This window comes from Lipophrys pholis (genome assembly GCF_963383615.2).
Source record: "Lipophrys pholis genome assembly, chromosome: 3".
In the NCBI taxonomy this organism is placed as follows: Eukaryota; Metazoa; Chordata; class Actinopteri; order Blenniiformes; family Blenniidae; genus Lipophrys; species Lipophrys pholis.
This window is the reverse complement of record NC_137627.1, coordinates 22,316,777-22,339,254: the sequence shown is the minus strand read 5'-3', so window position 1 is coordinate 22,339,254 and position 22,478 is coordinate 22,316,777. Positions and strand designations below refer to the sequence as shown.

At 41.0% G+C, this 22,478-nt stretch overlaps 2 protein-coding genes across 2 annotated transcripts in view; one reads left to right on the top strand and one right to left on the bottom strand.

The window, feature by feature from the left end:
• Window positions 1–22,478, bottom strand: part of LOC308107309 (claudin-4-like) — a 143,416-nt gene that overhangs the window by 86,988 nt on the left and 33,950 nt on the right. The window lies entirely within an intron of this gene.
• Window positions 5,539–18,533, top strand: LOC308107301 (deoxynucleoside triphosphate triphosphohydrolase SAMHD1-like). Its single transcript, XM_080459580.1, has 17 exons — window positions 5,539–5,672; window positions 6,222–6,266; window positions 8,232–8,244; window positions 8,518–8,678; window positions 9,262–9,377; window positions 13,444–13,538; window positions 13,888–14,028; window positions 14,118–14,218; window positions 14,363–14,471; window positions 14,560–14,651; window positions 14,778–15,097; window positions 15,556–15,668; window positions 15,966–15,983; window positions 16,076–16,138; window positions 16,289–16,393; window positions 16,910–17,059; window positions 17,704–18,533. Exons 2-17 carry the CDS (start codon window positions 6,238–6,240, stop codon window positions 17,737–17,739), a joined length of 1,662 nt encoding a protein of 553 aa, XP_080315706.1. The 5' UTR covers window positions 5,539–5,672; window positions 6,222–6,237; the 3' UTR covers window positions 17,740–18,533.

Genomic DNA, 22,478 nt, shown 5'->3' with positions numbered 1-22,478 from the left:
GAATTTTAATTTGGATGATTGTATGAAAAGTTGATTGGCGGAAGCTCGATTTCCGGCTCCATTTATGATCCTGATCCCTCTTTTTTGCAATTTTATTATTGGATCCATGTTAGTTTTATTTGTATTTCCCCATATTTCCTCACAATATGTCATGTAAGGCAGCACAAGTGAACAATACAATAAATGTAGACATGTATTATTCAGTAAGTCTGTAGTTTTGTAAAGAACAGAAATAGAATTGGACAATTTTCACTTGATGTGTTCAATGTGAGGCTTCCAACAAAGTTTTTGGGATTACTCCTAAAAATGTAGTTTCATAAACCCTTTCAATTTCAACATTATTTCAATACAGTTTTACGTCACCATTTGCCCTTTTTCCAACAAACAACATAAATGTTGTTTTACATGCATTTAATGATAACTTATTTAAAGATAAGGATGTATTTAACTTATTAAATTCTATTTGTACTGTTTTCAACAATTCAGTAGGGTCTCCTCCAGAACAAGATAAAGTAGTACACATTTCCGTGCACTCAATACTTGCTTGGGCCGCGTTTGCATGAATTGCTGAATTTCCTTGCACATTTTGCATTTCATTTGGATATCAAAGTCCCAGAGTCTGCAGGAAGAGTGAAGAGGCACAGAATCCACATTGCTTGAAGTCCAGTGTGAACTTTCCACAGTCAGTGATGGTTTGGATTGCAATTCATGCAAAAGGAGACCTAACCAAGTATACAGACATTTTTACTTTGTTTTTTTACCTCTTTGTTCATTTAACATGATTCCTTTACATCTTCAGGGGATCACTAAAGGTTGCTGACCAAGCCCACTCTGGCTTCAGTAACCATAAGATACTAAAGTAATCATTCACTGGCAGGTTTTTGATAAAAGTATCAATGTTACAGTGTAATGAAGTATTTTTTATTTGTTGACTCAATTATCATAATGAACTATTCATTACATTTTTAAGATACAATGGGACAATATGTTTGTTTTTTCATGAATATTTTGATCACATTGGTTCAGCATTAAACAAAACACTCAACTGATTTTCAACTGTTGTTTTATTCCAAAGTTTCAACTCAGACTTATACATTAATAATATCAGCTTATTTCAGAACAAGTGAAAACATAAATAAGAATATTCTCTCCCTCCCTCTCTCTCTGTCTCGCTCTCTCTCTTACACACACACACACACACACACACACACACACACACACACACACACACACACACACACACACACACACACACACACACACACACACACACACACACACACACACACATAGGGAAACTGATTCACATAGGGTGGAGTGACCCCCATCAGAGGGGGCATTCCAAAGGGCAATAAAACAATAAAAACTGCAACAGGAGAACAACCCCACTCAGGGGTGTCAGAACAAAAGCAAGCAGTTATAAGCCCTGTTTACACGACAACATTTCACGTGATTACCGGAGGTTCATCAAAAACTACAGCAAGGTCGCAACCCCCCTCACTCAACTCACATCCACCTCAACCTCTTCTGTGGACACCGGCGGCTGAACACTCATTTTGTAGACTGAAACAACTGTTTACCCAGGCTCCGGTGCTGTGCCATCCTGACCCCCTCAGACAGTTCATCGTGGAGGTCGATGACTCGGACTCTGGCGTGGGTGCGATATTATCCCAGTGTGCCGAGGATTCTAGAGTGCACCCCTGTGCCTTTTTTTCAAGACGCCTCACTCCGGCTGAACAGAACTATGATGTTGGTAACCGGGAGTTGCTGGTGGTGGTACTGGCATTGGAGGAGTGGAGGCACTGGTTGGAGGGTGCTTCTCAATCGTTCGTGGTCTGGACGGACCATAAGAACCTCTCCTATCTTCAGACCGCGAAAAGGCTAAACTCTCGGTAGGTGCGCTGGGCGTTGTTTCTGGGACGGTTTAACTTTACTCTCACTTACAGGCCAGGATCCCGAAACACAAAGCCTGACGCCTTGTCCCGGCAGACCACTGTCGAGAAGACTGAGGTGGAGCCAGAGAACATCCTCTCCTCCACCTGCATGGTCGCGTCCTCTTCCTGGGACATCGCGAGTCAGGTCAGACGTGCGCTACTCACCCATCACGATCCGGGTAATGGTGTGACTAACTGTCTCTTTGTTCCTGAGCCTGTGAGGTCCAAGGTTCTTCAGTGGGGGCACTCTTCCAGATTAACCTGCCATCCTGGTTTTCAACGAACCCTTTCGTTCCTAAGACAACGGTTCTGGTGACCCTCCATGGCTCAGGACACCCGAACCTTTGTGGCTGCCTGCGCCGTCTGTGCCCGAAGCAAGGCATCCCACCAACCTCCTGCGGGGCTGCTCCACCCATTACCCATCCCTAGCCGACCCTGGTCCCATATTGCCATTGACTTTGGGACCGGTCTCCCCCCGTCCGAAGGGAACACAGTAATAATGACTATTGTGGACCGCTTCTCCAAGTCTGTGCATTTTGTCCCTCTCCCGAAATTGCCCTCAGCTATGGAGACAGCGGATCGGAAGGTCAGGGATGTTTACCGGCTGCACGGGATCCTCCTGGATGTGGTGTCTGACCGTGGACAGCAGTTCACGTCCCAGGTATGGAAGGCTTTCTGTAAAGCTCTTGGATCATCTCCCAGCCTCTCCTCAGGGTACCACCCTCAAACCAATGGTCAGACGGAGAAGACCAACCAGGACCTGGAGACTGCACTGCGGTGCATGACGGCTCGGCATCCATCTTCCTGGAGCTCACAGTTGCCTTGGGTGGAGTACGCCCACAATTCCCTCACCTGCTCTGCCACAGGTATGTCCCCGTTTATGGTGGCCCTGGGTTACCAACTCCCCCCCTGTTCCCCACCCAGGAGGAGGACGTTGCCGTGCCCTCAGTACAAGCCCATCTTAGACGCTGTCGGCGGGTTTGGAGGGAGGCTAGGGGGCCTCGAACCGCCTTGGTTCGATCGTCGGCTCGCAACAAGAGACTGGTTGACCGTCGGAGGTCTCCCGCCCCCTCATATCACCCCGGACAAAAGGTATGGCCCTCCTCCCGCGACCTCCCACTCCAGGTGGAGTCTCGCAAGCTGGCGCCTCGATTCATCGGGCCTTTCGAGATCGAGGAAATCATCAACCCGGCGGTGGTGAAACTGAAGTTGCCAGCATCCTTAAAGATCCATCCTTCATTCCATGTCTCTTTGTTGAAACCGGTTCACTCTAGCCCTCTTAGCCCCACCACCTAGCCCCCGCCACCCCCCCTGCTCATCGATAACCATCCTGCCTACACAGTGCACAAGATCTTGGATGTTCGTCGCCGGGGCCGGGGGTTCCAGTTCCTGGTGGATTGGGAAGGTTACGGGCCTGAAGAGCGGTCGTGGGTGCCGAGGGGACACATTCTGGATAGGAGTCTGCTGGTCGACTTCTACCGGGAGCATCTGGAGAAGCCTGGTAGGACGCCAGGAGGCGTCCGTTGAGGGGGGGGGTCATGTCACGTTTCGCAGGTGCATACTGCTGGGTTTGTTTTTGTTTGTGTGTTTGTGTGGGCGTGTGTGCATAGGTGGAGCGGACGGAGGAGGATGCTCACCTGAAACAGATGATTGAGGCCAGTATTTAGGAACCGGGTTTCCAGGCTCTCATCGCCAGATCGTCACGTTTACCCCCGCGGTACTTTGACTCGGCCAATTGAGCTTATTGTATGACAGTTTGTGTCGCGTATGCTAAGATACTTGGAGTTATCTGTTTTCTACTCTCCTGTGCAGTCCATGTGTGCCCCGTTCTGTCCTGCTCGGGAGATCGCTGCCCAGTGACGTCAGCCTCCGCCTTCACGCCACTCTCCGAGGATTGCCCGTCCCGCTGGAGAGATCACCCGAATAAACTCTTTATCTAAACTTAACTTCCTCGTCCTGTCGGCGCCTGAATCCTCCACACACCCCACCTGACATAAATATCAAATGTATAATTCACAGAATAACCGTTAATTATTTTACATTTTAAACTCTTTCTGAAAACAAAGATAATTACACCTTTTCTGTTCATCATACAGTCCATTCCATAACCTCACTCCCAAAACTGACACACATATATATTTAACATTTGTTCTTACTTTACAGATTCCAAACATTAACCCCCCCCCGCCAAATCATTTTGGAATACCATCTGGAATGCTATTTTTCATCACACGGAACACAATTTCTAATGTTTTAAAAAATATAATATCTAGGAATTTTAATTTGGATGATTGTTTGAAAAGTTGATTGGCGGAAGCTCGATTTCCGGCTCCATTTATGATCCTGATCCCTCTTTTTTGCAATTTTATTATTGGATCCATGTTAGTTTTATTTGTATTTCCCCATATTTCTTCACAATATGTCATGTAAGGCAGCACAAGTGAACAATACAATAAATGTAGACATGTATTATTCAGTAAGTCTGTAGTTTTGTAAAGAACAGAAATAGAATTGGACAATTTTCACTTGATGTGTTCTATGTGAGGCTTCCAACAAAGTTTTTGGGATTACTCCTAAAAATGTAGTTTCATAAACCCTTTCAATTTCAACATTATTTCAATACGTCACCATTTGCCCTTTTTCCAACAAACAACATAAATGTTGTTTTACTTGCATTTAATGATAAATTATTTAAAGATAAGGATGTATTTAACTTATTAAATTCTATTTGTACTGTTTTCAACAATTCAGTAGGGTCTCCTCCAGAACAAGATAAAGTAGTACACATTTCCGTGCACTCAATACTTGCTTGGGCCGCGTTTGCATGAATTGCTGAATTTCCTTGCACATTTTGCATTTCATTTGGATATCAAAGTCCCAGAGTCTGCAGGAAGAGTGAAGAGGCACAGAATCCACATTGTTTGAAGTCCAGTGTGAACTTTCCACAGTCAGTGATGGTTTGGATTGCAATTTATGCAAAAGGAGACCTAACCAAGTATACAGACATTTTTACTTTGTTTTTTTACCTCTTTGTTCATTTAACATGATTCCTTTACATCTTCAGGGGATCACTAAAGGTTGCTGACCAAGCCCACTCTGGCTTCAGTAACCATAAGATACTAAAGTAATCATTCACTGGCAGGTTTTTGATAAAAGTATCAACGTTACAGTGTAATGAAGTATTTTTTATTTGTTGACTCAATTATCATAATGAACTATTCATTACATTTTTAAGATACAATGGGACAATATGTTTGTTTTTTCATGAATATTTTGATCACATTGGTTCAGCATTAAACAAAACACTCAACTGATTTTCAACTGTTGTTTTATTCCAAAGTTTCAACTCAGACTTATACATTAATAATATCAGCTTATTTCAGAACAAGTGAAAACATAAATAAGAATATTCTCTCCCTCCCTCTCTCTCTGTCTCGCTCTCTCTCTTACACACACACACACACACACACACACACACACACACACACACACACACACACACACACACACACACACACACACACACACACACACACACACACACACACACACACACACACACACACACACACACAGGTATAAGAGCATACACTTGCTCTGGTTCAATAGACGGAAGGTGGACGTCACTCAGCTCACATCATTCTCTCATCATTCTCACTTCACACTAATATTCTCTTTTGTCTATATTTTGTTTTAATTTACTCTTCAAGCCTCTCACCAGGAAAATAATCACATTCAGTAAGTATAAAGGCCGTTCTGTCATTGTATGGATAATTGTTTTCTATCTTTTTCCATGTGAAATGTAATTATGAAATAATATTATGAAAACCTGAACTGGAATTGTTGTGTTTTTCTATGCTGAAGTATGAAGTGAGATTCTTCTCTCTGAATTGATTACAAATGAATGTCAGTTCTTGTGTCATGTTCCAACAGCCATTAAATAAATCTCTATTCTGTATAACAAATAGTTTGATATGACAGCTTATAAGTTTTGGTTCTAAAAAAAAGGAATTGTCATCACTTGTCAGTATTTCTGGTGATTTGGAGGCGTTATTTACACAAAATTGCAGGGAGAAAACAATTTTGATTAAAAATGACAACATACAAAGAGACAGGGAACTAGTGATTTTCAATAGAGATACTAATCACATTGAAGTTGACTCGAGACAAAATTTCAACAATATCAAGACAGCATGTCTTTGAGAGTGAGTTTTCTTTGTTTGGTGATTGAACTGAGCTTTTTGCTTTAAGACTAATACGACGAAATACTTGTCTTTCTTTTCCCAGGAATCAAAGTGCAACCATGGTTGTTCCTCAGACTAAAACCCAAAAGTAGGTGGCTCGTAATATATATGGCTCGGTATACAAAGGAGTACAATAAGCTCTAAAGAGAGTAATTTTCAGAGAACATAGAAAATGTCCTTGCTACTATGTTGGCTTGAGCATACAGCATACAGCACACAGCATCGTCTATACAGATCATCATCATCACACATTTTATTGGTGATGAGATGTCCCAGATATTTTGTTTTGTTACTGACAGTGAGTTTTTGTTCTGACAGGTAAAAATGAGGGAAGTTGAGATCCTTATCCTTCTTAGTTCTACAGATCAGAACTGTGCTCTTTTTGGCATTATACTTAACATCAAATTTGAAACCCATACTCAGAAAAAGATATTTAAAAGCTGCTGAAACCCTGCACTGCTGGGAGAAAGAATGACCAAATCAGCATATATGAGATGATTAATTATTTTGTTACACAGCACACGTCCAGTTTTACATCTATTCAGTTGTTGAGATAACTCATGATATATAGGTTAAAGAGAGCAGGGGAAAGCAGCCCCCCTTTGTGTTACTCCATTGCTCACCCCAAAAGATGAAGAGAATGGATCACCCCACTTGACTTGCATATTCTGATTAGCATACCAGTAAACCAAAATTCTTACGATATAATCTGGCACCCCCTTTTTACTTAATTTCATAAACAACTTTTCATGGTTTACACGGTCAAAGGCCTTAGAAGCATCAATAAATCCTATAAGAACAGATGAATTTTTTCTCCTGTAAATTTCAACCGTTTCTTTCAGTGCATAAATACAGAGATCAGTGCTATGTCTGGATTAAAATCCAAACTGATTTTCATTGGTACCAATATGTTTAGTGATTTGATCTAAAAGAACCTTTCCAGTACCTTCGATACCACACTGGCAAGCACAATAGGCCTGTAGTTATCTAGGCTCCCAATCTTTCCAGCTTTCCAGCTACAGTTTACATTAGAGCACATTAGAGTATCAATGGGTGTCATACAGCAGGCTCATTGACTGTAAAATAGCATGGGCATCTGCACTACTGATACAGTGGTCAAGCCAAGATGTTGTGTGCCAAGCCTCACTTTGTCTTCACAGAAATGCATCATGTGACGGGCAAACAGAGAAGGTTCATCTGAGATGTCAACATTCACATCATCAACAATAAATACATTTGTTCACCAGCCCCAAGCAAATGTTCATGTAAAGTGTTCAGTTTCCCCAGGTCCTGTTTGCAGAAAAATGTTTTCTGGAGACACAATGTCACACTGTTGGAGCAAGTTGTTCACTACTATGTGTCGGGCTCTATCTCCAGCGCCGTCACCCACACGCAGACCATGACAGTTGTAGGAAACAACACACATATCACAGTTAGGAGATCAGCGCGGTTGTGACGCCCACAGACGCAGGTCCCACTGGAGAAGCTGTACTAGCCCCCTGGGCTCCTGTCTTGCATGCCATCTCTGTATAACAGAGCCTTCAGGCCAGAGCGCCGGGTCACACATCTCCATCACATCATTGCATTCAGCGCACACTTTAAATGAGCTGTACCTGTTGCTTGCAATGTCAATACACTGACAAGTTACATCACGGCCAAGTCTATGCTTTAAATGGGCTGCGTTCACGGTTGAAGCTCCCACACCAGTATATATATATATATATATATATATATATATATATATATATATATATATATATATATATATATATATATATATATATATATATATATATATATATATATATATCATCAGTAGGGTAACCGGTCTCACGACGGTCTAATCCCAGCTCAAGTTCTCTATTAGTGGGTGAACAATCCAATGCTTGGTGAATTCTGCTTCACAATAATGGGAAAAGCAAACATTGAAGGATCAACATAACCCTTTGTTGTTGTTTTTTAAATGTCAATCATCTGTGTCTGATATATGTCTCTGTTTTTTCTCATTTTATTATTCAACCCTGCAATGACGGGACATTTTACACCACTTCAGAGTGGAGGGAAAGGTAAGAAGAAACTGTTAAGATGTCATCACTGTGTGAGAATTGCAATTTAGATAATCAATGTTATGTGTTTTTATTTTTTATTGTTAGTCTTTTGTTTATCTTGTGCTAGTCAACAGGAAATAGGACATATTCTGGTGGGATGAAGGAATGCAGGTTGAAATGAATTAAATGCAGTGCAAAGAGCCTTCATGAAAACAACAGCTGACTTTTGTAGCACTCTTAAAGAGGATGGGAAATGGTTTTGACTAATCTAACCTTTCTTGTTTTTAAAAGGTGTTTCACGATCCAGTCCATGGACAAATAGCGTTACACCCACTCCTGGTCAAAATCATAGACACGCCTGAGTTTCAGAGACTGCGAAACATCAAGCAACTTGGAGGAGTCCCTTTTGTTTACCCTAGCGGGTGCCACACCCGGTTTGAGCACTCAATTGGGTATGTACACAAAATAGATTTCAGAAATATGTTCATCAAATAATCCAAGACCTGTCAGCTGACTTTCAAATGTTTTAAAATGATATTCATGCTACATCCTAAATATGTTTTTCTTACCATGGTAAATCATTGTTTTTCATCAGAGCCTCTTCAGATATATTGTTAATGTCAGTTGGGAGGAACTGTAATTATTATTATTATTATTATTATTAACAACAACAAAGTTTGCAACAAGTACCACTTTTTATTCCTCATACACTGGGATTTTTTCAAGTTTCACAAAGGATGAGGATGTCTGACCCAAAGCAAATGATTATGATGATCTTTATATGTCAATGAATATTCTCATTTAAGCGATTGATTGAGGTCAACTGGACTTGGACATGCAGTATGTCTCAGAAGAAATTTCATCCCTTATCCAAGAGACTTCATAAGTTATGAAGTTCCTTTGATTTGCCAGGATCTGTTCATTGGCATTGAGATTATGGTTGTAATGAAGAGGCAGTAAAAATCAAACAAAGTAAACAAAGCTGAAGTGTAATTATAGTTCATGTATGTGCATGCTGTTTGTCTGGTTATACAGGGTGGCTCACTTGGCAGGAGAATTGGCATACAATCTGAGATCAAGGCAAGAAGAGCTCAATATCACAGAAAAAGAAATCCTCTGTGTGCAAATTGCAGGTCTTTGTCATGATCTGGGTAAGTCGTACATTAATTCCCTTAATTAAATGTATTTTAAATGAAAAGTGCTTTGAAAATAAAATGTATAAAACATAGAATAAATTTGAATGTAAAAGTAGAAGTGGTACACCATTCAGAAGGCAACAGCATACTTTAGAAAACATTATTGCCTTTATTCAGTGGCAGAAGAGTTCACTGATAGCTCATGTGGTGGGACTTTTTATTGGAGGAAATTGACCACAAACCCCCGAATGGAGTTACACATCATGAAACAAGCTGAGCAAAACTATATTATTGACAGTGTTGCCACAGTTACCTTGGAAAAGTAATCTGATTACTGATTACTAGTCAGTCACTGAAAAGTAACTTGGTTACTTTACTGATTACTTGTTTTTAAAAGTAACTAAGTTAGACTACTTAGAAAGTTTTTTAAGTTACTTTCAGCAGCTGCTGACATAAAAAGGACAACCGGTTTTTCCAGAGACTCTGATCACTGTCTGTCCTCCTGCACCATGTTTATACATAATGGAACCTTTGACCTTCATTCTTTGTTGTATTTATATCTGACTCAAGGCTTTATTATCAGAGTTTTACTATTACTGGTATTTATTTACCTGGTGATGTAGTTGTAGTCTGTTGTTGCACTATTTATATTCATGTGCACAACCTGCTCTATGCTTTTGATTGCCCCCCCACCCCACAAATAGATTCTTTCACTGATTGATTGATTGATTGAAAAAAAGGGGCGGGGCTTCATGCCAATAAATCTTATTACTCAGGAGAATTACAAATATAGTTTAACATCTCTGCATTTGTGTTCTTGTTGCAATGATCAGGTTTAGTGATTATGTTTGTTGGTTCTGATTCTTTTGTGTTACCAGAACACATGCCCGGTTGTTTAATAATAAAGCAGCTTTGCAGGCAAGAAACTCACTACAATGATAACTCACACCACAGGAGTCAGGAGAGAAGTATGAAGTGCCTTCTTTTGACCTTCAATATCATCACCAACAAAAGTCATGGCAATGCTGAGGATTATCAAATGAAGATGTGCTTTTCCTTTTTACCATCTGCAACGAGCAAAGACTTTTATTTTTGAATACACCGAACAGGATCAACATGGCAGCAGGACATGACACACAAAATCCTCTGCACTCCTGGTTGCCAACTTCCAAATATTAGACTAATTTAAACTCGATCAGCGAACTAACTACACAAACTAAGCAACAAAAACACAAAACAATCATTACCAACACTAACAAGCCTAATAAAACCCCAAATAAAGACATTTGAAACACCGCCAACCCAACTCCCATAATACATTGCAGCGATCAGCTCCAATGTATTAAGACAATATGTTTCGACTGGCAAGTGTTAATCTAACAAAATCAAGATGGCAAAACACCATTAAAGAAACTGAAACAACTATTCAATAGCAGTCTCCAGACTCTCCCAACAAGATATATCTCATGACACGGCAGTGCATCCGTTGTTTATGTTGGAAACACGGAAACATGGAGAAAATGAAAACAACTCTGACAGCAGAGCTGTCTGCGGTGCTGAAACCACTTCTGTGGCACAAATTGACATGAAAGTACAAACAATTTTCTGAACTTTCCTTTGCTGAAGGTCTGGTAGCTCAGGTGTTGGTCTCCCATCTTTTAAAAGCTGGTGTTTTTCCTCAAAAGAAAGTTGTGAAAATGTCTATGGTCTCTCGCGCTGTCACCCTGCCTGTTAAACCACCAACTAGCTAGAGAGCATAGCAGCGTAGCGATCTGCTTTTTACATAAATGAGTTTCATATCGGGGAACTGACTGCGCATGCCCATACACTGAATATGACCGGTGTAGGTACCAGACCTGTCAGGGCTACACCGGCAAAGGCAGAGCAGCAGTGTGCCTTCAGAAGGGGGTGTGGCCTTCAGGAGAGGATGTAGCCTTCAGGAGCCTTTTAGAGGCGCTGTGACTCACCAAACACAACAAAAACGCAGAAGTAGACAGACCACATAGAAATTTAGAAGTAGACTTCTGCACAAAAACACATAAACCGCTATTTCTAACTCTAGTTTTATAGGTCTCTGGCCCCGCTCCGCCTGCTTCTAGCTTCTGCAGCTCGACCGGAGCTTGTAGTCCGTGATTGTTGTGGTTATTAGGTGACGTCGGGGGGGAGAGGGGGGCGATTACGTCATCTTTTTTTCTGCGGATGATCGTCTTGGCCGCATGTTTACTTTTTAGATGTCTTATCAAACTAGTTGTGTTAAACGAAGCTCTGGTGCTCCCAGGTCTCGGGACTGTGGCGAAGCAAATAGTACAACTGGCCGCTGGACTGGTTTCGTTGTCCACCATTAAAATACCTCCGGACTGCTGACATTTTATCCACTCAATGGCTTTGGGCGGCTAACGTCAGTTTACGGCAGGTCGCAAACGGGGTTCGCTTTACGGCAGCTGACGTGAAAAAGTCTTTTTTTTTTTTTTTTTTAGATCGGCGCGGTGATCGCCTCGATTTGCTGATTCCCGATCACTCACAAATCACCAATATATATATATATATATACATACATATACATTTACATATACATATACATATACATATACATATACATATACATATGAATAAGGTCCAGACTGGCTAATCGAGAGGGCCGGGACAATTCCTGGTGGGCTAGTCTGATGTTCGTGGCGCGAGGGCCGGTGTTCACTTTTTTTTTTCCGGCTGGTGTTTATTTTCACAGCATTGGGTTGATCACACGCTGTTTCTGCTATTCCTGGGCCACACTCGTCTCCCTCCACTGGCAGCTTCTTTTTTTTTTTTTAAATATACTTTTTTTAGAAACAACAAATCGTGCTAAGATTGACAACTTGTTCATTAAAACCAGCCTCACGGTTAGAAACGAGTGATGACGGAACACGTAAGATGCACTAACTTTGCCTCCAAACCACTGTTCAATTTAATTATCAAGTCAATGAATTCTGTGGCTTTGTGGCCTATAGCATAAAATTATAGAATTTGAATAACAGTATGCTGCAACGCCACATAACTAGGAAACTTGGTCTTTTGGTTCCTCAGAAACCAGATCCAGCAGCACCAAGCAGGTTGGACTGATCACAGGATAGATCATATTATCATATTCAATCTAATGAAGAGTAGGATGTAGACCTGCTCCATATGAGAGATGTCCTGAGATTCTAGATGGTTCGGCTCTACGTTCATGAAACTGAGCTGAACTTTGTAAAAAGGGGAGAATTGTGCTGAGAATTTAGATCATTTTTAAAAAGTGATTTAGCGTGAGAAGCAGAGCCAGTGGTGATGAGGGGATTGAACCCGTCACTATGGAAGGAACAGCTGAGCTGCTGTAACAGTGTGTGAACAATCAAGCAGTACTTCCAATATATGAGACGTTTCTCAACAGTACATTTCATGAAAAACAGACTCCGGAGCCCTTTGAGCAGAAGATACTTGAGGCATTATGCTCATGTGCACTGAGGAAGGAATTCTCATGTCTTTGGAAAATGATATTGTCATAAAAACAGAGGCAGAGACCAGAGCACTGCTCAGGGTTCATTCATGTTTTAGGGTCGGTCATGATTCTATGAAAAACACATGATAGTGTTATAAGAAAGTACATTCTTTAATTCTATATTATGAATCTAATATTCTATGTTTTTATTTCTATATTTTAAGGTTTGGATATCTGTTAACACTTACTTGAAATATAGATTCTGAAATTATATATAAAATAAAAGATGTATTGTATAATGGTGCACTTGTGTTGAACTAAATTCCCATTATGAAGCAACCCTTTCTTGCAATGAAATGGAAATATTTTCAAAACATATAATGACTTACAAGGCTTTACAGAATAGTGCTATGGACTTCACATGCAAGATTAGAATTACATCATTTTAATAGGTTGTGATCTAAAGTGGGCCGGTCTGAGGTATGAAAGTCCAGGGCTGAAAATGAGTCCCACTCTGGCCCTTCTATGAAGGACATGGTTTAATAATTTCAAAATGCAATTATTAACTCTTGACACTTAACACATAATAACTATGAGGTTAAAACTAATTCATCTCTCAATATTTAGGACACGGGCCCTTTTCTCACCTGTTTGATAACATGTTCATACAAAAGGACAAAGATAGTCAAGGAACAGAGAAAGACAAAGGAAATTCATGGAAGGTAAGTAGAGTTGCAAAACACTGAAAAATATATTATAAATTGCTATCAAATAATCAATTCTCAAAAAAATATAGTATATTATAGATTCTTTTTTAACGACAAGTGAAGCAGCAATGTTTTCTGCATCGGCAGCTGAAACATGTCAGCAAGGTAAAAACATTCCTGCTTCACTTGTCGTTAAAAAAAAGAAAGTATAATATACGTTTAAATACAACAAAACGTCAATGAACATAAGTATAGTGCTGTAATGTCAGTGAGATAAATGCCAATAGGATAAACGTTGTAGTCTGCCTATGAATATCAAGAAGTAAAAAAAACCTAATTTAACACTGGTCTGTGTAACTTATAGCATGAGGATGCGTCAGTGAGGCTGTTTGACCACTTGCTGAAAAAAAATGGTCTGGAAGCCGAGCTGAAGGAACATGGTTTAAAAGAAAAAGACCTGACTTTCATCAAGGAGATGATAAATCCAGTGGAAAATCAGAACAAGGTACTGGACCACTCTTGTACAAATATCATGAAATCAGTACACCTCTCCTGATCGTGTCTCATTTCATCATACTGGTGTTTCCTTCACAGTGGCCCTTTAAAGGTCGTTGCGAGGAAAAGTCTTTCCTGTATGAAATTGTGGCAAACAAACTGAATGGAATTGATGTGGACAAGTTTGACTACCTTGACAGGTGGAGCATGTTTCATACATTAATCAGTTTTTGACATTGAGAAGTGAACTATTGTCTTTTACTTCCACTGAAAAAGTAGAACATTGTAAAATTCACCCTCATACCAATTTCACTCATTCATATCCGAACTGTGTTTGATTTCAGAGACTGCCACCACTTGGGTCTCAAGAACACCTTTGACTATCGTCGCTTCTTCTTGCTTGCCAGGGTGTGTGAAGTGGAAGGAAGGAAACACATCTGTATGAGAGAGAAGGTGACAAATCCTGGTTTCTATTAACCTCCAAACAAATATTATTTCTCCTGAGATGCTGTGATTAAACTGTAGGCTGTGGTGTTGGCAGGATACGGGCAATCTGTACGACATGTTCTACTCAAGGTACAGTCTCCACAGAAGGGTCTACAAGCACAAAGTGGTCCAAAATGTGGAAATGATGTAAGTGCCCTCCTTCTGTCAGCGTTTGTCTCTTGTTTGATATTGATCCTTTGCATTGCTTTGTGATTCTCCTCAGAATAGAACATGCAGTATAAACTTTAAGAAATGCTTTATCTGTTTACCCAGGATCACTGACGCCTTCAGAAGTGCCGATTCGGTTCCCAAATTATCCGAAGCCATCAAGGAAGAGGACGCCTTCAGAAGTGCCGATTCGGTTCCCAAATTATCCGAAGCCATCAAGGAAGAGGACGCCTTCAGAAGTGCCGATTCGGTTCCCAAATTATCCGAAGCCATCAAGGAAGAGGACGCCTTCAGAAGTGCCGATTCGGTTCCCAAATTATCCGAAGCCATCCAGGAAGAGGACGCCTTCAGAAGTGCCAATTCGGTTCTCAAATTATCCGAAGCCATCAAGGAAGAGAACATTGAGGATTACATCAAGCTGACAGGTCACTCGATGACAACGTTCAAAATATCAGTTGCAACATATCAACATTTCAAATTGTCCTTACATCACATCAGTTCTTTATTCCACACAGTCTGCTGTGTTTATAGGACTATTAGTAATACGTATTCATTTGGTAACTTGTTTCAAGATATTTGAAACCAAAATCCAAAATCCTCCCAAACACAGACTAAAGTGTGACAACCTATACTTTGCCTGAGTTCCGTTTAAATCTCTATTTCTATTGGCCTTTGTTGAATATTAATTACAAGCAGAAATGAAGCCATTCTTTTAAAATAAGTCACTGTAGGTTATGACGTTATGAGTATTGAAAAGTAAGTGTTTATCAAAATGTTTTATTTTTGACATGGAGGAGAAACTGTAAAAAGGCAACAGAAATGTGTTTTTCAATGGATTCACTATCATTAATGTGTCATTTTGACTTCCTATTTTGTCCTGTAGATGAAGTGTTTGAGAAAATCCTGCATTCTACCGATGAGAACATGGTCGACGCGAGAGCGATACTGCAGAATGTCCACAAACGAAACCTGTACAAGTTTGTGGGTGAAGCCAAGGTGTGCTGTAATCTTATGTCTGTATTACATTATTCTTCAGGCAAAACTGACTTTCGGATGAACTACTAATATATGAAGATTGTGTTTTCATCCCCTTTGAAACTAAATCTCTTATAACAGCTGGCCAGACATTTACGGTAATATTAGCAAAATGATCAAATACTGATGAAAAAAACCCCACACTGTAGTGAGCTTGATGTACTTGTACCTTGTTACTCTGTGTTTCATGAATCAATGTCTTGTCCCACCTTTTCTCACTTATTCTTTTATCAACACAACAAAATGAACTAACCACAGGACATACCAGACGAGGAGGTAAGAATAAGAACAGAGTTCAGATTATAAACTAAAATTAACATTGTTACAGAGATGACTATGAAATGAATGGTCCCTCCTCTATCACACAGAAACAACGGCTGATCACTAAACTGAAAGAAATTCTTTTGCCTCCTGGCAGCCTTGAATTTCATGTGAGTTTTTGGATTATTTAATTTCACTCCACCATATTGAAATATTTGATTTTCTTCATCTTCATTTGATTTGTAAAATGTTGCCTTCTCCCAAGGAATAGTCTGCATGCTATTATAAATCAAACTTTTCGTCCCCATTTTGTCTTCTAGACGTTCAAGTTTGACTATGGGAAGGGAGACCAGGATCCTCTTAAAAAAATGTATTTCTATCGAAAGGATAACCCAGAGACCGGATTCCCAATCCCAAGCGAGGAGGTGAATAAAACTAAAGAGACTAGAAAAGCTTTGTTCACAGTGAAGTGTCTGAACAAATTAATTTAATGAATCAATGAACTTTTGAGTTTTTTTTTTTTTTTTTAAATAAAATAGACAGACAGTAGATGGTTTAAAAAAAAAAAAAGATCTAATTGCCCTTAATGTAAAGCGTTTGCTCACCACCGGTGAGTTACTTCACAGGTTAGAATTACTGTGTGAGGAGGGGACTAATGTTATCTAATTTTTTAGATTTTTTTCCATTTATTTTCTTTTTCATTCAGCTGTCCAGTTTTTAGAGTTCAACACCCATGACGTGCTCAGCCACCTTTTCTGCCAAGTTCAGGACTTTATAATACAGAAGTCGTGTCCAATTAGGACACTATTGTGAAGCATGAACTTGATTCTCTTTCTATAAATGTTCAGTCATCATTAACGTGATGTGTCATTTTCATTCATTCGTCCATCTATTTATTTATAACTCAATACTGGTACTGATGTCGTTGTCATTCCTTCCAGAGAAGCACTCTTCTCCCAGAACATTTTTGTGAGAAGAGGTTCAGAGTTTACTGGAAGAACACTGAGAACAACGACGAGGCAGAAGAAAAGCTGAAAAAAGCCAAGGAAAGATTTTTCACCTGGTTTCATCCTGATACTGTGGGAGCTCAGGTAATATTTTGATCTTGATTAATCATAGACTTTGGTAAGTTGGAGGTGATAAAATTAGAAAAAAAAAGACGCGTCTGAGCTTGGGGTGAGTACACAACTTGACATTTGAAGTTCAGAAATCAAATTAAAATAAAAATCATGTGCACACTACAGAAACATTTGAATCTGCACAAGGTCATATTGTTCTGTAAGAATTGTGTTTTCATGTATCTCCTAGCATCATATGTAATAAAATAATAATAATTCACTAATTCAAATCAAGAAGAGCACTGTCCATGCAGGTCAGTACAAGTCAAAGTGCTTCACAGATAATAGGCAAATAAATGCTTTTCTCTGCACGCACCTTAGACCGACCTGTCCTTAATGGTCATCACAGTTTATTGTAATGAGTTATTCTACTTTGTTATTCTCTTATGTAAATGTCAAACTTTATTTCTCACAAATGTGACATCAATACAACAAAATGAGTAATGTTTCAGTTTTTACAAAACCTCAAAAGGTTCTCTTTCCAATCACAGTAGAAATTATAGAGATCTGTTATCACCATTGGCGCAGCATAAAAAGCTGCTGCAAATCTGGTAAAACTGGATGATGTTCTTATTAATGCTGTCATCTTTATCTCTTCTTCTTTTCTTGAAATACAGACTGAAGATGAAACAATGAAGGGCAAAACTGAGTGAAAGGATACTCTGACACTTGGTACATGAAATGAAAATCACAAAACCATCATGTACAAACGTCACGTTCACTCTGATAGTCCCCCTTTTTTTTTCTATTTCTATGTTGCATGTTAAATCTTTCCAGAAGTCTGGTCAGCAGGTTGGTCCCCGGTCAATAAGAAATATGTCAGACTATAGACTGTATAGTCAGGTATGTTAATCAATCATCACTTTGCATCACGAGAGCATGAAAACTGAAAAATGAACGTGAGCAAAATAGGTAACCGAGTCTGATAGAGGATAAATTGTGGAGTGATGGTATATTAAACGTTTTTTGGTGTGTGATTTTAAGTTGTGTGACTTTATTGAAAGTAATTAAAGTTTGATCGGTTTTATGTTTGACATGATTACATGATTCTGCCCTGAAAGGTTTGAATTTGGTCTTGAAGGTTATTTTTCTTGTGTCTTTATTATTACTTTTGAATTATGTATCAGTGGTGGCATGTTTTACTTCAACACTTTAGTTAGAAGGATTCTGCACTAAATAAGGACTTTTAGGAATTTAGAATTGAAATCAGAGTAGAGATGAAGTTATGGGACTTTTATTCTTTGATCATTGAGTGAAAATGGATTGATAACATTTTCTTACATCAGGGCTTCATCAGTGGTTGTAACTGTAATCATATTTAAGATGATTTTAATAAAAATGGTGTCTGGTCTAAATGAAATGTTGTGTATCCTGTGTGTAGTTAATGCAATAACACCATTCCTTTAATGATTAAAAATCAGCCAATGCAGAGCTGAGTTGTGACTGAGGCAACATTTACACGTGGCAGCAGGTTATTTACAAAAACGGATAGTTCTCACTCTTCAATTACAAAGAAAATCTTCATTTACCAAAAAATCTTCATTTACGCAAATGTGTCTAAAATCAGAATCTTGAAAAAAACTAATTGTCACAAATGGCGCAAGTTATTTCATGTTCAGTGATAACGGCACACGGTTGGTTTATTTGGACTGATAAAGAAGCGGCGCTCCTCCTAAATGTGGCGGTAGAAGTTAACGTGAAAATAAGCAGCTTTCGCTGAATCCATCTTGAGCGGTCAAACTGTAAACACAGCTTTCTCTTTCTTTCTTTCTTTCGTTCGTTCATTTTCCGATCGGTGGGAATGGTATGAACTGGTTGGAACCAGCTGATGGCGGTAGTGCAACTTAACAGATGCCAAGTAAAGAAGAAGAGAAACAGTCATCAGGGATGAAAAGGTTGCTGATGGGAGAGAGAGGGAGGCAGCCTCTGGCAAGGCGCAATGATTTCTATTCCTAGGGTCGCGTTTATTTTTAATCTGCTTAATTCGTAGTGCCTGCCTCTTTATGAGGTGAGGCGCTAAGATTACTATTCCTAGGAAATCAACAATTGTTCAAAAATCTTTCTGGCAGTTTTTTCGGCGCGTATCTAGTCCCGCACTGTTTGGAGCACGTACACAAAAACGCTCATCAAAATGTGCGGAAAATTCGGAAATGGTGTGCTATGACTTTTATAAGCGCCATGGCTAACGGTTTCAAAGCAGATGGGAACCAAAAAACAAAACAAATCCTCACTTTTCAATGCCAGGTCATGTCGCCATACTTTCAGCTTGAGACTTGATCTTGTCCTCTATACAGAAGTGAAAACATATTTTATACATCTCCACCCAATTTTACTCTGTGAGCCTTTAAGTTTGATAAAGCTTTCAGCCGTTTTTGGAGTTTAACATGGGTGTGTGTTGGAAAAGTTATAGAGTGGGGAGATTTTCGTTAGAGTGGGAGAAGCTGTCGACTTCCCCCCAAAAACAAGTCTCTCTCTCGTCGCCATGGTCACATTTCTTCCTCTATCTCATCATATTATACATCAAAACGTAGCTACAGGCCTTGTGCTTCTAACAAGGGGGTACTTTTGTCTGGGACATAAACGGGTTTCTCTAAAAAAATCCTTAATTGGCAGCAAGATTTCCTCCCATCGACTCTGTTGGGCCTAGACCACCAGACGCAGAACTTCGTATGGGGACACAAAGGGCCGCATGTTGACTCACACGGACTGGGCCCAAACACTTCCAACTTGCAGGACGAGCTGGAAAAGCCATGGAACAGTACTTTTTGTCCATCTTTTCTTCTTCTTGAAAGGGACCCGCACAGCTGCAACGGGACCCACAGCGTCCGCTGCCGCTCGTCTTATCTTCTACAGATAAGCTCAAAACACATAGCCGCCTTTAGCACCCGAACAGCTAACTTGTGCCGCTAACGACAGATCACCAGAGTTCTGACTGTATGTTCCGACATCCAGTTAGAACTCCGGCTCAGAACTGGACTGACAGCGTCGTCCGGTCGTCACGTGACCTCGGAAAGCGTCACCACAATCGCCATGGTAACGCTGCTTCGCGGAGCGCAACCAGGCCGCCATTTTGGCTCTTTGAAACCGCATCAGCGCAGCCATCTTGGATGAGGATCCCAACTCGTCCACCGGACGTTCGAGGCCATTACACCCACTCACATTGACCCGCGGACGTCTGCCTCCACCTGGTGGACGTTCAAGGTCATTACACCCATCACCCTCATTTTATTAATAAACGCCTGTTAGCTGAATTGAACGCTTCTTGGTGATTATTGTTCATTTATTGTTAACTCTTCACGGGGAGACGGAACATCGTTAAAACATGAGAACCTCACTATAAGTCCATCAACTTCTTCTCAGGTGTCACGGTTCTCGAACACGAATCAGTTGTTCGGGAGGTGCATATCACATTTGGTTCCTGTTTGGGAGACAGCCTGTGCTTCTAAAGCCCCGTTTCCACAGTGCCCCTTGGTACCGGTGCGGGTCGGGTGGGAACCATTTGTTGTGCGTTTCCACTGACTCAGAACAGTTACAAACCGGTACCATTGGTAACCATTTCTCGCTACCCCTCCGCTTGGGATACCAGGCGCAACCTACCAGATATGAGGGGGAGGAGCTTCAACACTGCTGTCTGCTGATTGGTCCGTGACAACGGCTATTCTCCCGGCAAGCCCGCCATTTCAAATCAGTTCTCCGGCAGCAGTCAGATAACTACTGTGAAAATTATAATGTCTACGGATCCATGGTCCACTCAGGAGGTGCAAATGCTCCTCCATAATCGGAGAGGAAAATATCCAGAAAAAGCTGGACGGGGCGGTGAGGAACGAAAAAACTTTCCGCGTGGTGTCGGAACGGATGGTTTCTCACGGTTTCAGTAGAAGCCCCACACAATGCCGGGCAAAACTGAAGAAACTGCGGAGTGACTACCGTAAGGTAAAGGACCACAACAGCCGCAGTGGGGTCCAGAGGAGGCACTGGCGGTGGTTGGACGCCATGGACCTAATTTATGGCCACAGACCGGCCTGTCAGCGCAGAGAAGCCGGTGTGGACAGCGCCACGGCTCTGCTGGAGTCTCTGGTGGAGGGAGATGGTAAGTTTTTAAACTCTGAACTGTGTTTACAAGTTTTTAAATTCTGAACTGTGTTTACAACCACCACTGTTGCCATGTAATTATCCACAACTGAAATTCATCCGTGTTTTTTGTATCCACGCGAGGCGCTAGCCAGTTAGCTTTAGCACGCGGCTAAGCTAGTGAGCTTCAGCCTCAGTTATCGGCGCGGTCTGAACGTGTGATATGTTTACATTTCTGCAGGAGGAAGTGAGTCGATGAATGAGGATTTCACCTCCCCTGGGCCCAGTAGTGTGGACGGGCGGTGTAGCACACTGTCACTTGCAACCCCATCACCAGCATTACCACCAGCGTCACCACCTCGTCCAGGGGTTGGGAATGTGTCATTCCAGCAGCGCCCGGGTAAGGAGTAGCTTTTACATGTTGTTATTGCAGTACTGGTATTCTGTTAAAAGTAAAAGTACATACATGCACCATTACATTGAATACTGTGATGAGTACCTAACAATGTACTTGTTGCCTGCTGTCAGGCCCCTCACAACACCACGGACCCGTTCTTCAGGAGTTTGTAGAGTGGTGTGACAGCTCCAGACTTGAACTGAACGTCAGCAAAACCAAAGAGATGGTGGTGACCTTCTCCAGGAGGCAGAGGGATCTGGCTGCTGCAGTCACCACCATCATCCATGGGAAGCCAGTGGAGGTGGTGGAGGAGTACAAATATTTGGGCACCATCATGGACAACCTCCTGAGATTCTCTGCCAACACAGAAGAGATTCTCAGGAGGTGTCATCAACGAATGTACCTCCTCAGGAAACTCAATTCCTTTGGAGTCAGCACAGCCATCATGATGACTTTTTACTATGCCTTCATTGAAAGCATCATGACCTTCTCCATGACCTGCTGGTTCCACTCCCTCAGCCTTCAAAACAGGAACAGACTGCAGCGCACTGCATCGGTTTGCTCAAAAATCATTGGTTTGCCTGTCAGAACTCTTGCACACATCTTCAGCCAACAGGCCCTGAGACAGGCAACCAAAATCATGAATGATCCCTCCCACATTCTCCACCCCGCATTTCAATGGCTTCCCTCCGGGCGGCGCCTCCGCTGCATTGCCTGCAGGACTGAGAGGAGGAGAGCTACCTTTGTCCCCAAAGCCATTCCGCTCTTCAACTCCAGCTGCTAACATAACATCACATTCCCTTTTTCTCGACTATTTATACTATTTATACTCATTTATACTCATCTTACACTGTCCACACCCCATTTCACCCACTTCAGTCACTTTACTTGATATTATGTATATACCATATAGTCTATAATTAT